A 16,776-nucleotide genomic window follows, 5' to 3' on the forward strand; every position below is an offset into this window, starting at 1 on the left:
AGGATTTCAAAAGATGTCCACATAGCCTGGTAGGGAAAATTAACCCAGCGCCATGGCGACCATGTTTTTAACAAATCATAACGAGTTAAAGGACTTTGGAAGAGGGTCACCCACGAGAATTTCTGTGAAAGTGTTTTAAAATCAGGACAGTAGTTTCTGAGGAAAAGTTTTTCTTTCCTATTTAGTGCAATGGCAACCAGAATTCTGCATGGATAAACCAGATTAGAAAGGACTACCCACGGAACATTCCTAAAATGTTTTGGTGAAATTGGCTTGGCTGTTTAGAATTAGATGGAATGTTATCTAAAGAAATTGTAGATGACGGACAACGGGCTCCTAAAAGCTAATCATGACACTTCGTACTCAAGTGAACTGAGAATATGGTAATGTGAGGTCACATATACATCGTTAGATTTATGCTGCATAATTAAAATGTTAAAGGCAGTAGCTTATATTAGCTTTCAGTGTGTCATTAAATAAAGACAACACACAACTTTGTTGTATCACTTTGTTATAAATAAATATTTTTGCAAGAGTTATATAACTTTCCGGCATTTAGTATATTATCTTCGAAGTTGACCAGAGTGTTAATTGTTTAAATGTAAAAGGTTAGTGTTGCTGTATTCAGTACATAGTATTGTGTCTGTAGGTGTTTCAAGTCGACTGTTTTTATTGAACATAAATGTAAACAAAGGCGGGGTTTTTTTTCACAAAAATTGTTGTCGCAAATTTCTTAGTGTCCTACAGCATAGAACCTCAAGGCTTTTAAAGGATTAACCATTACTTTCGAATGTAAGTACATATATTTTACTGTTTAAATTTTTTGTACTTAAGCTTCTCCTTTGCTTCAGAAAAAAAATGAACAAATAGTATTTAATACATCTATAAAATAAAGTATAAAATAAAAAATAGTTTTTGCAAGAATTTGGACGACTTTAGACCCTGTAAATAGTTTCAAATGACAATCAAACCAAAATGTTCATTTTTCTCTGAGATATGACCTATGTTAAATTGACTCCTCTCAAAATGGAAACAATGTTTCAGTTCGCAAAACTTAATCTACTTTATCAAAGAACTGAAAAGACTAAACATTTTCTACCTAAAAACTGACCCTTTTTAGCGTACGACACTGATCCACCCCACCCCAACTCCTTCTTTAAATGCTTAACATAAAAACATGTTTTTAGAAAATGCATTCTAGAAATTATCAAAGTAGTTTAATGTTTCATACATTGCTACTGCATATAGTTATTTTTTACTTTTTACAGTTGTATTGAATTGAAAGTTTGGTCTGAATCTACGTTTTCTTGCGCTAAAACAATACTCACTTCAGTCTGCTACAAAATGTACCTTTAGTTTACAGTTACATGATACTGTGAATTGGACTATTGGCCAGAAATAACGTTTTCAAACGCGAAAACCTGATATTTACCCCCAACGTACCGGCAGAATGTACCCATAAAACACTGACAGAATTTACCCCAAAGTATCGGCAAAAATTATAAATGTCAAAAAGGCAAACATCTGAAAACATTATTGATCTTTGTTATTGACCAGGCTCTAAGGAAGAAAAAAACAAAATAACGCTGTTTAAGAACTCCTGTTACTCAGATTAAAGAGAAGCCGATACAACCGTAGGACAGAAACAACCAAAATGATAGAAGATTTGCTTTTATCTTGTCTCTTTATGTTGCCCTCATGTCTCTAGCGCCAGCTTAAACAGAACTCTATTACATAATAATAGACACCATTGAGGCAATGAAAAAAAAATAACTAAAAAATAAATACCTGAAAATAGACAAGAACGGCGATCTATCCCAATAACATTGAAAAGATTCCATCGAGGTAACGTAAAGAAACTTGGTACAATACTAAAAATATTTAATACCTGAAAAATACACAAGAACGGCGATCAATCCCGCGCCAAGCACGACAGCGATTGTGATGTAGATGCATTCCTTGCGACGTGATCTCTTCTGAAACGGCGGTATGTTCTCACTAGAACTATCCGATGACACCTCACTTTTTATCTCTTTCAGACCTAAAAACAAAAATAATATAAATAATATAAAAATATACATACGCATTTTTAATATTCGTGTAATTACTAAATTTAAGAAGTTAATGTTGTTTTTTCATATTTATTTATTTATACGCAAATTCTATATTATTCTAATAAAAACATTTCTTAAGGAGTGTGACATCGGTGTTTAGATATTTTCCTTTGCTTCCATCAATATACAAAAAAAACGTTTTTGAAGATGAAGACCTTTTTTGCAACGAATATTCGAACCACGCGATTATATACGTTTTCCATTACATGTATTTCAATTTTTTTAATCGCCTTTGCAATTTATGAAAATAACGTCATGATATCATCAAAAGAATTGTAAAATCCCCATTGACCAAATGTTTCAACACGAAAATCTTTTTTGTGGCTTATTTTCCCGCCATATATTTATTATTCTTATTGACTAGAGTTGTCATTTTAAGGTTTATCGTTATGTCTTATTTTGCGTAAGCAGAGGTTGAAAACACAACTGTTAACATTTACCCTGCAAAATTTATAAAATGGACTGGTCCGTTATTTAATTTAGGCAGTACCATTTATTATTCAAAGGGGTGTTCACAGAAAATTTATTGACTGAATAGCAACAGTGCAAACTATAATCAACCTGCACGGACGTGCATGCAGATCTTGGTCTGTATTGGTCGCAAAGGCAAAACAACTTGCCGCCAGCAGGCTAAAGGTTAAATTGCTCATAGTAATTACACGAAAAAGTTGAAGAAAGGGCAAAAGTAATCTGAAAAGTGTGTAGAAATTATTTAGGTATCATTAAGTCACGGAATTAGGGAAATTGCTTTTTACAAATATTGTTATTTTTGTTAAACGGTTATTATCCTAGGCTTGATTTTATGTAGTGAGAAACCTGTAATTTTTATCGTTATCATTTTCATAAAAGTGAAACTGATATTACCTTTAAATCTATGTACAATACTTACATACTTAACAAGAGCTGTCTCCGTAGGATGACACATGCCCCCGATGGCACTTTGAATGAATAGTTATGGCCGACGTTAGAGTTTAGGACCTTTGACCTACGGAGCTGGGTCTTGCGCGCGACACATCGTCTTACTGTGTCACACATTCATGCACAGTTATTTTAAAATCCATGCATGAATGACAAAGATATGGACTGGACATGCCCATCAATGCACTATCATGAAAAATGATCTTTAACGTCTAAGTGTGACCTTGACCTTTGAGCTACGGACCTGGGTCTTGCGCACTGCACGTCGTCTTACTGTGGTACACATTCATGCCAAGTTATTTGAAAATCCATCCACCGATGACAAAGATATGGACCGGACACGCCCATCAATGCACTATCCTTTAACGTCTAAGTGTGACCTTGACCTTTGAGCTACGGACCTGGGTCTTGCGCACTGCACGTCGTCTTACTGTGTTACACATTCATGCCAAGTTATTTGAAAATCCATCCATCGATGACAAAGATATGGACCGGACACGAAAATTGCGGACAGACCGACAGACTGACAGACCGACAGACCGACAGACAGACAGACGGTTCAAAAACTATATGCCTCCCTTCGGGGGCATAAAAATGGTAGATTAATTTTATCATAATTTTATCACATTGAACAAGAAATATAGTATTAGAATTTGCACAAAGAGCCTTCTTTGACGACTGAATTGGATTTCTTAAAAATAATTTTGATGGACCATGTGTATTTCTTTTTGAGCTTGTTATTTTTTCTTTTGAAATGGGAGATTTTTCTTAAATGAACACGTGCGACTTTCTTTTCAGATGCACCGAACATTTTTCCCGTAAAAACCGGGAGTCTGAGAAGTTAGATACAGACGAACTGATATGTGATTCCTATAGGACCCTGTTACATTTTCATTTAGAAACGATTATTTTTATGAGTAGTAAAGTTATAAAAAAAATAAAGAGATAAATCATTTTATACAATAACATTTGAACATTTTGCAAGTTGTTTCAACACAATTCTAAACTCCAGATGCTTCTCCCAGAAAACATTAACATATTCTTTTGGCCAACAGTAATATTCGAAATTGGGAGTTTTATTTCCCCCCATGAATAGACTTGTACTAGGTAAAGAAAATATCCTTACAAAATAAATAGAACATTTGCATAAAATAAGACAGATTAGCGCTTTCCAAAATCAACATTGGATATCATAAATATTTCTATCGAAAAGGGGGTGCAAAGATATATATAATGTTTCACTGTCTTATTTTTCCGTTTGGTTCTAAAATCCGGACAAAACCTGTTATAATAGTTCTAACTGATAGTTCTAACTGATAGTTCAAATAAATACCAGGAAAGAAACCCTCGTCAGTTGTATAACAATAATATCCTAAGTTTTAGCAGAGGTCAGGCCTACAGATACCGTCATTACTTATTTTATGTTTACTACCAACGTTTCAAAAATATACTGAACAGCAAAAGAAACTATCCAGTTTTATAACTGGGGTATTTTTTATCAAAAAACTTGAATTTATAATTAATTAGTATTTTTCATATCATATTACATCTGAAGATCTCCACGTGTAAAATTTTAAAGAAATCAATCAACTGTGCAGACAGTAGTTCCACAATAGCTGTTTTGCACGAAACTCACGTGCGCCTATAATTAAGAATATTCTTTGTGAAATTTTATTGTCATTGGAAATATTGATAATTGACCAACTCAAAAAACAACATAAAGTTAAAAAAATATTGTTGGTTGCACCGCATGACCGAATCAAATTTAGCGCGAGCGCCAAATTATGATGTTACAATGCAACTGAAGCGCAGAAGATATAGCCTTTCAAACGGCTATCGTTGGACTACTGACTTCACGGTTGATTGATTTTTGAAAATTTATCACGTGAATATCTTCAAATGTAATTTTGGTATGAAGAAACAATTCAAATTTGAAAAACTGTTTTGTTTTTTTTTATTTCAAAATATACCAGTTATACATCTGAACAGTTTCTTTTGCTGTTCAGTATATAATAATATATAATTTGTTCAAACTCAAATAAAGGTCACTGTAACGAACAACGATATCTCGATTTTCTTAAGGCGTTATTTTTTGTTGTAAGAAGAATATATGCAATCTCCATTACAACATTTTGGAGTTAGATACTTAAAATATGTGGTTCGTATAAAGACAATAACGTATCTCAGTAATAAGAAACATTTTTACAAATTTTATATATATGTATGCTAGTCCTGTATCTCCAGTAACGTAACTTGGGGTGTGTTCAAAACATTTTCATAGTGCATCTTTAACTTTGGTTTGAACAGGACATTTCCTTATCGCTATTTGACATTACGTGTGCCAATAGGCAAAAACATTATAAACAAAGTGTTATTTCACAAAAAAAGTGTATGCGCAAATTCTATATCCGATCACAGACACTTGGGGTTCGGATCTCCACACACCCCATTCTCCTACGCCCCTGGTTAAGTTTAGCCAATATATTTTAGCATTTTACCATGTATTGAGCATAGGTGACGATCATAAAAAACATTTTGTAACATTTCAGCGTGTTTTTAAAAAATGCATTTTTACCATCAATGCTCTCAATACTAGAAGATATGCAACTTCTCACGAACACTAGAGAAACAATAGCCAGTTAAACGTTTAAATGAACCCCTACCAATGAATCACTGGTATCAATCGTCAGATCTGTTACCATTCTGTTAAATGACACCGGTCCCGACAACTGTCGTTTGTATTCCGACGAGAAATCAATAAATAATATAAATCAATCTATCTAAATTCTATGGAACACTTCCTTGCGAATAGATCCCTGCTTTGAACTGCGCATATCATTGCCGGGTACCAAAATCACACCCTGGTACCGGCGCTCCCAAGTACAGGTGGCACTCACACATACAGCGCTCGATAAGCGATTTTAGAGGAGCGGTGGTGTAAGTATTTCTTATTGTATCTCCGGTAATTCAAAACTTTTCTTAAAATGAAAGATATCTGCGCCCTGATGAATAATTGGTGACTATGTTCTGTGAGTGTCACAACATTTCATCTTGAAATAAACAAAATACGGCGAGTTAAACGTGAACGTTTGACTCAAAAATGTCAAATGTCAAAACAACACGTAAAATACTCGGTAAAGACTCCAAATGTATTCATTTTTGATACAGTATCGTATAGCCATGTCTTCCTACAATAACCAGTTCAAATTCCAAGACTTAATTTGTTATATTTAAAGAATGACTCGTGTTTAAAGATGGTATGGGGTTTCAAAACGGCACTCACATCGCACAGGTGTTAATTTTTTTGGCGCTCAACAAGTACAGCTGGAGAAAAGTCTTCAGAAACGTAGACCTTGTTGTTGTTTACTCTCAGTGTGGTGCCTGTATGATCATAAATCATTATATTGTTAAAAAAACTGACTGTAGAAGTCGACCTTTCTATGTTAAAACTTACGGCGACAATATTTTAACATTATTTTTTATTAAAAAGCTTCTTGAAAACTGATTAATGCTAAATTTTGATATGTCCTAGGATTTCGTTGAAAAATGAAAAACGTGCTTCAAAACATTCATGTGACTCAGTGGGATCAGTGGACGGTAAGGTTTGCAAGAAGATATGTGTGTGCTTGCATGCGTTTGTGCGTGCGTATGCGTTTGGTTAAACGCCGTTACTAAACAATATTTCAGGTCAATCTCAACGTTTTTGAATACCAGTATAATGCAGTGAGCATCCGTATGATATATATAGAGCCAGGTCGATACTTTTTTCGTTGGGGTGTGGAATAAATGTTTAATTATAGTTAATTAGAGTTAGTAAAACTCATTTATAACGGACTGACAAGTTTTCTATTCTTTTCTTTAATTTTAACAACTTACCATACGCCTACATTGAATGTATAATAAATGTTGAACGAAAATATTTTACTTGTTTCATTAGAATTAAGATTCAGTAAACACTCATAACAGAAAAATAGAAGGTTTTTACGGTGGATGGTTTATACCATTTCATCAATTCGCCACGCGACCCCGTCGAGCGAAAACACGAGAATTAAAAAAAGTTAAACGCGGAGTGGTTAGCGAGCAAAAATTCGATAACATGTGGCGACGCGGAGCGAAAACACGATTATTTAGATGGGGGAGGGGGGTGAGGGGGTGCTGGCGTTGAGTGAGATTCAAGACGTAAAGCGGCTGGGTGCCCGGGTGCCCACCAATGTTATGCCTTTCAAAACTCAACTTCTTGCTCGGAGCCCGCTGATCAGCCAGTTTTCGCTCGACTCCCCCCGACGATTCACATATTAAATCTAAATTTTTTGTCTGCGATTCTCCATACAGAAAATACTAGGAATAAGAAAGGGCGAGAGCGTGGATTGAAAACATGATAATTAGTGGGGCGCTGAGCGAAAAGTCGATATTTACGTTATAAATCGGCGCCTAAAATTAGCGGAAAGACGGAATGGCATATATCAGCCACCAAAGAATTTTGTTAAAATGTCTGTTCGGTACAAAAGACGCTCATATTTTAATATCTTATTAATTCAATGAATTTATCAATTAATGAGTTCTTGTTTGGCTCTCTCAGGAATCGATGCGAGTCATTCCGATTTAATAGCAGACATGAGACGTAATGACTAGTTCCATTAACTACTGTTTAATCCAACATCAAACTGTTCTTGGTGGTGTAATCTCTACCACACATAACTAACCAGTCCGATTCATCTCTTTTCCGTTGTAGTTGCCTTAGAGCTGACAATTTCTCCACCTTTCTGAAGACCTTTCTCTAGCTGTACTTGGTGAGCGTCAAAAAAATGCACACCTGTGCGATGTGAGTGCCGTTTTGAAACCACTTACCTTCTTTCAACACGAGTCATTCTTTAAATATAACAAATTAAGTCTTGGAATTTGAACTGGTTATTGTAGGAAGATATGACTATACGAAGCTGTATCAAAAATGAACACATCTGGAGTATTTACTGAGTATTTTACGTGATTTTTTTTTACATTTGACATTTTTGAGTCAAACGTTCACGTTTAACTCGCCGTATTTTGTTTATTTCAAGATGAAATGTTGTGACACTCACGGAACATAGTCATCAATTATTCACCAGGTCTCAGATATCTTCCATTTTACAAAAAGTTTTGAATTACCGGAGATACAATAAGAAATACTTACACCACCGCTCCTCCAAAATTGCTTATCGAGCGCTGTATGTGTGAGTGCCACCTGTACTTGGGGGCGCCGGTACCAGGGGGTGAAAATTGATACCGCTTCGACTGCATTATAACCGGATTATCGCTTCACCACGTGTTACACGAGGTTTGTTTACATAAAGAAGTGATGATCTGGTTTAACATAGCCGTAAGAGTAACAATTTTGGTTCCCGGTTTATGACATGCACTACACAAAGCGAGGGTCCAGCGCAAGCAAGTGTTCCCATTGTTCGTGAGAAGTTGCATATCTTCTAGTATTGAGAGCACTGATGGTAAAAATGCATTTTTTAAAAACACGCTGAAATGTTACAAAATGCTTTTTATGATCGTCACCTATGCTCAATACATGGTAAAATGCTAAAATATATTGGCTAAACTTAACCAGGGGCGTAGGAGAATGGGGTGTGTGGAGGTCCGAACCCCAAGTGTCTGTGTATCCGATAACGCAATTAGAGCAACGGCTAGTAAAATAAGAAAAACATGATTTTAAGTAATGTATGATGTTTTGTTTTCTATATCTTCCTTTGGAGTGGGAAGAAGTATTTTATGTAAATCGTTGTGATTCATTTGGGTGATGTTTCGATCAATATGCCTGTAGAATTTTCATCGCACCGTCATTCTTTTGCGAATCAAGAAGCTGTATTCTTTGATAATATGCTAGTCAGACTATGCTCAAGACTGCAAATTGTTCACCGGAAGTGCCGTAATCCCATTTATGTAGAGCGTCAGTAGTGCTGGAAGCTATAATACTATGATTGTATCGTTATTGTAATTAATAAGATTTTGATTTTAACTATTTTCTAAACTTGAAATCATATTCATTTTCTTTAAAGTAGCTAGACTATAGTAAAGGCGAGACTAATTTAAGGGTCAGCAAGTTTAGATAAAGCATGACAAGTTCCACCGTGGTATCTATTCGGCGTGCAGATATCTATCCTTATTATAAGATGTTACTGGATTGCTTTCCTTAAATATACCTTGTTAGAATATATTATATACTAATTCCACTAAGGTGGCATGAGAAATGGTCAGCAGTTGACACATCATCTTTTACGGTTTTGCTATATAACTCTGGTCTCCTCGATAGACTGCAGAGCGCCTCAGCTTTCGAACAGAGCTGTAAGATGATGGGTGTCTCTCAGTTTTGGCATATAAGATTCTAAATTATAATTATTTTTATTAAACTTATTTAATTTCAAAGGACTATTTTGGAACTATGGACAAATTAATTTAAGAAAGATAGAATTATTTATTTTAAATGTGCATCTAGAGAGAGAGTTATTATGTATTAATTAATTCAGGATGATTACGGGATTTGGAATGAATAAATCATATTTAAAGAACTTTGTACCTCATGTTTTTTTTTGTACTAAATAAAATCCACTATACGATCGACTAACGAACTAGATATTAAAAACGGCTGATAGGGGTACATCGCTCTTCTTGGTGCCGTGACCAGGATATTTTTTCAACAATGTTTAGACTTTTAGGAATTTTGAGCAGTTTCGTCGGCGGACAGTTTTAGTTACAGTCTTTGAGAGGAATGACGGAAGGACAACATAAGAAGTTATACATCAGAACAATTGTAAGTTCTGTTTATTTTTCCCTTCCTTCTAGTATGGTGCAAGCCGTCCATTGTTTAGCAACAGAAATTCAAGTAGGCTTTCAGCTACGCACATTCGGCAAAAATCACACAATATCAGCATTAGATTGAATGCAAACTTTTTCATAAACAGGATTAAGTAAATAGAAATCTATGATTTTTCGTTTTAAAAGGGACTATTTACAGTGTGAAATAGTATCTTATGTACATCTGAAATGTTTAAATGTTTAGCACTCTTCTCTCAAAATGAAACCATTAAAAGAAGATTTAAGTATCCAGTTAAAAATGTTTATTATCTCAATAAGACAGATAATCCAAATTCTTGTTTAGTACAATTGGTAAACATATTCAATAAGACGTTGATTTATAATAAGTTTATGGCTTTTTATCACTTCAACCAAAGTTATCAAAGAAAAACCTGTAAATTTGCAATTGGATCATTTCGTTTCAAAATGGGTAGAAAGAAGTAAATCATTTGTTTTTTATTCTCTGATATGACGAGAAATGTTATTTTAGAAAAAAGTTTCTTATATAATTTTGGGGTTCATATTAACTACGATTTACAAAGGCTAAGGTTAGCGAGAAATTATATGCGTCAAAAAAGATTTGAACATTTTTTTACTAATATACCGTAAATAATGTCGGTTATTAAACCGCTGAGCTCACAAACATGTGTAGTAAAACTACGGACAAGTTCACATTTTCACCCAATTATTTATAAAATTTCACCCATTACCGAAGATTACATGACAGATAAGTTGGCTTTATTATATATAGATAGTTTGATTGAAATAGGACAAAACTGGAAAATTTCAACTATATTTGGGTCCAGTAATGACAAAATCAGTTTCTCAAAGAATGATAACGATTCCCACAATCATAGTCCTTTAAAAGAGGTCAAATGTCCATCTGAATATCAACATGTGTTATTCCGTGTTATCAAGAAAAATATGGTTATCTTTGCAGAAATTTTAGAGATTTAAGACAATTGACGCCTTTCATATTCCGATCTTATAGCGATCTGTTAAAGATAGGTCAGAAGTAGATAAAGCTACTTGTAAAAAGCAAGAAACTAAGTAAATCAAAAGGTTACTTCTACATGTAGCTTATCTGTTTTAATTGTAGATAAAAAGGACCAGTCAAAAATTTTTCTTTTGATTAAAAGAAAAAAGCTTCTCTGAAACTAGTGAATTGCTTATTATAGGTTATTGCATGGTAAGTGAAAGGCTTTGATAATTATTACGTTGTACATATGTAAGTACTAGAATTTAATAGCAATAGTTAGGGTGAGGGCAAATTTATTAATGTTTTATTTTTGTTTGTCTATGAGTATCTTGTTTTTGTTTTATTGATAAATATCTCCAAGAATACTGAAGACAGACTTTATTTATATAACAAATGATAAGCTGTTATATAGCACCTGAAAGAAATAAAGGTGTTTATGAAATTTGCATGAGATGCATTTTATTTCGTTTCTGTCTATTAGAAAACCATAGTAGAAACATAGTTTCTTACCCTGCAGGTTCCTGATTATTGCTCAGTATCATTTGCAAGGAATTGTCTAGCAATACATAAGCAGCATTCAACGTATGTCATTTTAACAGAAAAATGACTTAAAATAATGTTTAAGTTTGGGGAACTTATAACATGTAATTAAACTCATTTGGAGTGGCCTTTGTCTGCTTTGACAAAAAAGGCATCACGCGATATGAAGATAAGTTGACAGGTTTATTATTCCGGTATATTGCTGTTGTTGTTGGGGTTTCCTGTCTTTGTGCGTGGTATGATAACTTTAGTTTGTTGCTGCTTTTGTTATAGACTTAAGTAATTTTCTATAAGACATTGGCTTGCAAGAGGTACTAGCAGAAAGGGTAAGGTAACAGGCAATGGATGCTGAAGAAGACAAGAATCCTATTGTGAAATTCAAGTCAGCACTACCTGTTGAGGAGTATATTGCACTGTATCCGAATATGAATATTTCGGGCCATACCCATGGCGAAGAATAAAAGTGCATAAATGAAATTTACTTATATGGTGAAGGATATATTAACCAACGTTACATTTGAAATTATGTATATGTCGAACTTCCAAGGAGGACAGATAATTACCATCTCATCACATGCACGAATGTTCTTAGTGACTGTTAACTCTCTCTCTCCGCGATCAATCATTATCTTTACCAAACTTTTAATAATAAATTGGATTCTGCGTTGTACTATGAATGAACCCTTCTCTACTATCTGTTTAATCGAAATGCCAAACACTCCACTATCTGAGATTTACAGCATGAAGATTTACGCACTTATACAACGATGTTATGGTACAACGATGTTATCGTTCAACGATGCAATGGTTCAATGATGTTATGGTACAATGATGTTATGGTACAACGATGCTATGGTCCAACAATCATATGGTCTAATAGTGTTACGGTACAACGATGCTGTGGTACATTGGTGTTATGGTACAACGATGCTGTGGTACATTGGTGTATGGTACAACGATGTTGTGGTACATTGGTGTTATGGTACACCTGTCTTTTGGTCAGTGGTGTCTCTTTACAACGGTGTTATGGTACAACTGTTTATGGAACAATGGTGTTATGATATAATGGTCACAGCAATGGTAACGCTACAACATTTGATGTTATGGTCAACAATGTCCTGTTACAACAGTAGCCGCAGTACACCAGCGTGTTGACTACGCACATATAAGTCAACACTCTCACTGATGTTCAACGATGTCTACGTGATGGCCCACTAACCACTGTCGCCTCACAGATGTTCACTGATGTCTCTTTGATGTCCTACAATCAAACCACTAACGCTTCACAGATGTTCACTGATGTCTCCATGATGTCCCACTAGCGAACCACTATCGCCTCCACAACGATGAAACCTTATTTGAAATGCTTGAAATGAATTGTATATAATCATTATTATTATGATAGGACTGTGTGAGTGTGAATTGTATGTCTTGTAAGGATGCACATGTTTATCTACTTTTGCACTGATTTTAAAAAGAAAAGTGATTCTCACTTTTATTTTTCCAAGAAAGGGAGGAAATATAATACTATGATTGTATCGTTATTGTAATTAATAAGATTTTGATTTTAACTATTTTCTAAACTTGAAATCATATTCATTTTCTTTAAAGTAGCTAGACTATAGTAAAGGCGAGACTAATTTAAGGGTCAGCAAGTTTAGATAAAGCATGACAAGTTCCACCGTGGTATCTATTCGGCGTGCAGATATCTATCCTTATTATAAGATGTTACTGGATTGCTTTCCTTAAATATACCTTGTTAGAATATATTATATACTAATTCCACTAAGGTGGCATGAGAAATGGTCAGCAGTTGACACATCATCTTTTACGGTTTTGCTATATAACTCTGGTCTCCTCGATAGACTGCAGAGCGCCTCAGCTTTCGAACAGAGCTGTAAGATGATGGGTGTCTCTCAGTTTTGGCATATAAGATTCTAAATTATAATTATTTTTATTAAACTTATTTAATTTCAAAGGACTATTTTGGAACTATGGACAAATTAATTTAAGAAAGATAGAATTATTTATTTTAAATGTGCATCTAGAGAGAGAGTTATTATGTATTAATTAATTCAGGATGATTACGGGATTTGGAATGAATAAATCATATTTAAAGAACTTTGTACCTCATGTTTTTTTTTGTACTAAATAAAATCCACTATACGATCGACTAACGAACTAGATATTAAAAACGGCTGATAGGGGTACAAAGCCATGTATGTATGGAAAATAAAAGAAACGTAAACTGCAATAGAACGCAAGCTTATTTATTTTACACAGACTTAGGTGTAGCAAGAACATGTACATTAGCACGAAATGCTCTAAAATTCTGGTTTGCAGCGGGATAAATTTAACAAAATGATATAGCAGTTTATCTGTCTGACATGTGTTCTGAAGAGTTTCAGCAAACACCGTGAATACGACTATGATACAATTTTTATTACCCTAGAAGAAACCGCATCTTAAACCTACGTTTATACTGATTTATTTTAGGTCGATTGAGAAGCAAGTTCAACAACTTTTATTAATCATTCTCGACACCTCATTCCTGGCGAAATCCATCACCACGAGGATATGAGAGAATCCCCTTTAAATCCTGAGCGCCAAGCAAGGGAGCTAGGCGAACGCGATGATCTGATATTTGATCACATTCTGTGAAAAATTAATATAAATTCCCATGTTTAAAAGCCCAATAAATTTTAATTCATGTTTTCTTAGATAACATTGTATTACTGCAAAATTGGATTTGGTTGAAATTTCAACATAAAATTTGTAGCCTATCATTCTGGCAATACGCTAGCTTCAAAAAGCGCACACTAGGCGTAAACACACTAAATAGCTGGTCGTCTTTATTCTGTATGATATTGGGAACCTTTCAATAACGTCAAAACACACCAGGACCAATTTTAAATGCCTGTAACTTACATTGTCTTGAAAAATATTATCAATGCTGAATAAAAAATCAAAAGAAAAGTTGGTGTAATATTTGATGCAAGACTTTTTTTTCAGTCAAATAATGTACTGTTTTACAAACCTAATAAAAAGCAAATGCCATTACTGGTATTCTATACGAAATAATTGATAACGCAAAAACACACGAAAATTCGAAACACTTCAATGGTAATGAGTCAGTGACAAAGAAAGTGCTTTAATATAATACTTTTATAGTAATTTTCGGTTTAAAGCAAAACCTGACTGAGTGAATCATGTTAATCAAAATAATGAAAACTACATGAGCACCAAATAAATTATCAACGTCATCCGTTTTAAACTGTAAATTGATTTTCTGATATACAGAAGTAGACATGTTACGCGCATATAGCCAATCTGCGCATTTGGTAAATCGCGCAGCGCAAATAACCAATTTGTTATTAGCGCAAAGATTTGTAAATCGGGCAACCTTAATTACATTTGTTATATGCGCAGAGTAAGCGCGTTTAGTAAATGAGTCTGCGCTAAAGCCTTTTAACATATGGACGATACCTCCCGATAAAACTGAATCTCGTAAGAGGGCTGAACTGTAGGCCTACATAAAGTTGTTTAATTTTAAAACTGACGGAGATCAGGCATGCGTAAAGGTGTGAATTGACTTGGTGACTTGGTCGCTGTGCTTAAATTATAAAGAACAAGAAATATATATTTTTAACAGTAAATCAGCATATTTATGCGGTAATTTCAAAGATATGTTCACGTCCCTGGTAGTTCACGGACTATAAATTTCTGTTGGAGGCGGTATAAGAGTCATTTGTCATAGGTGTTAGAAAACTTTAAAATGACACCAAATATCTAAAGTATATTTATAACAAATGTTTTTTTAACGTAGTAGCCTACGCGGGATGTCGATCCAGCGCTAATAACAAATCCTGAAATGACACTGATATTTTAAATATATATCATTTCTTACAGATAGTATTGATATTTTTAATGTTTTATAGTACAAAATAGATATAATAAAGAGTAATTTTCGCCAGAACGTGAGCGAAATTTTGTTGCTGCGCAAGAAATGTGCCCTGCGTTAATAGAAGATCTTGAAATTACTCTGATAACTTAAATATCTTCCATAAACCATGTTAACGTTCACATTGTTTAACAATTATAGACTAACATTGTAAATCTTGGATTTAAAAATATGTGTCATAAATTTGTTTCAATATCAGTAAATTCATAACAGTCGGTTCCAGGTTTCAATATCTACAATATGATACAACATGCAATAAAACTCAAGCATGCGTGAAGGTGTGATTTCCTTCGGATAGCACACGTCGTCCTCTCTATTTTTTTATAATTGTAGTATTTTTACTTCATTCCGACACACACAGTCATTTTATACCGGATATTGAACATAAAGGAGACGTACATAAAAGATTGAATTGTCACACACTTGGCACATTTCACCATATCGCTTTTATCATATTGAAAATCTTTTTACAAACGTGAGCATATCTCTTGACATGGCTAAGATTAAAAATAAAATAAAAATAGGCAGAATTAAAAGACGATTCTTAGTCTTACAGATCTTTAATAATACTTATATCATTTTTAAATGTTGTATAGTGAGATAGATAGAATAACTAGCAATTTTCGTCAAAATGTGAACGAAATTTTACATTTTGTAGCTGCGCAAGATGTGTGCCCTGCGCTTATAGAAAATCTAAAAAATACTCTAATAACTTGAATATCTTTCATAAACCATGTTAAATCTTACTTTGTTTTGTGATTACAAACTACAATTGTACCTTTTGCGAATCTGAATATAATGTTAAACCTGTAGCCTGCTCGGGATGTTGTTCCTGCACTTATAGCAAAATCTTGAAATGTCGCCGAAATTTAAAACATATTTCAATTCTAAAAGATACTATTTATGTAACTTTTTAAACTTTGCCCTCTCCTTTCCCTTGCATTTACGCTACTTTTTGCATCCCCTCCCCCTTTACTTTTAGTAAGTTTTCGTGGCTCCTCTTTGCTTTGGCAGCCGAATCCCAAGACGGTACTTGATTTTTTTCCTACTTGTGTGGGTGCGTTTGTAAGCTTGTGAGTCTATAACGGTGCCCTACTGTTTTTTTATGTGCTGCTTGTTCGTTTTTCTATGTTATTCAGTTGATCGTCGTTGTGTGTTTATCTTTGGTACATGAGTGTCTGTGCTGTTGTGTTTTACGTTGTAGTACGACTGTTTTTTTAAAGAACATGGCATTCCCTTGTATATTCGTCCTTGTTCAACTTTCCCCTTCGGATTCCTCCCCCACCCCCGACCCCATTTCGCCCCTTACCAATTCCTTCCCCTTTATCAATATTTAGCTTATATTAATATGTACTTGTTGGATGTTTGAAGCAACCCGTCTGAAATATTTTTCCATTACAGCTTCTTTTTGTTGTGGGCCTACTATG

At 34.3% G+C, this 16,776-nt stretch overlaps 1 protein-coding gene across 1 annotated transcript in view; it reads right to left on the reverse strand.

Annotated features, from left to right (window-relative positions):
- Nucleotides 1-16,776, reverse strand: part of LOC123540730 (uncharacterized) — a 50,236-nt gene that overhangs the window by 13,946 nt on the left and 19,514 nt on the right. Inside the window, exon 3 of the mRNA XM_053527334.1 lies at nt 1,889-2,041. Within this exon, the coding sequence (XP_053383309.1) occupies nt 1,889-2,041 (153 nt within the window). The remainder of the gene's footprint in view (nt 1-1,888; nt 2,042-16,776) is intronic.

The sequence above is a fragment of the Mercenaria mercenaria genome, chromosome 16 (genome assembly GCF_021730395.1).
Source record: "Mercenaria mercenaria strain notata chromosome 16, MADL_Memer_1, whole genome shotgun sequence".
Taxonomy (NCBI): Eukaryota; Metazoa; Mollusca; class Bivalvia; order Venerida; family Veneridae; genus Mercenaria; species Mercenaria mercenaria.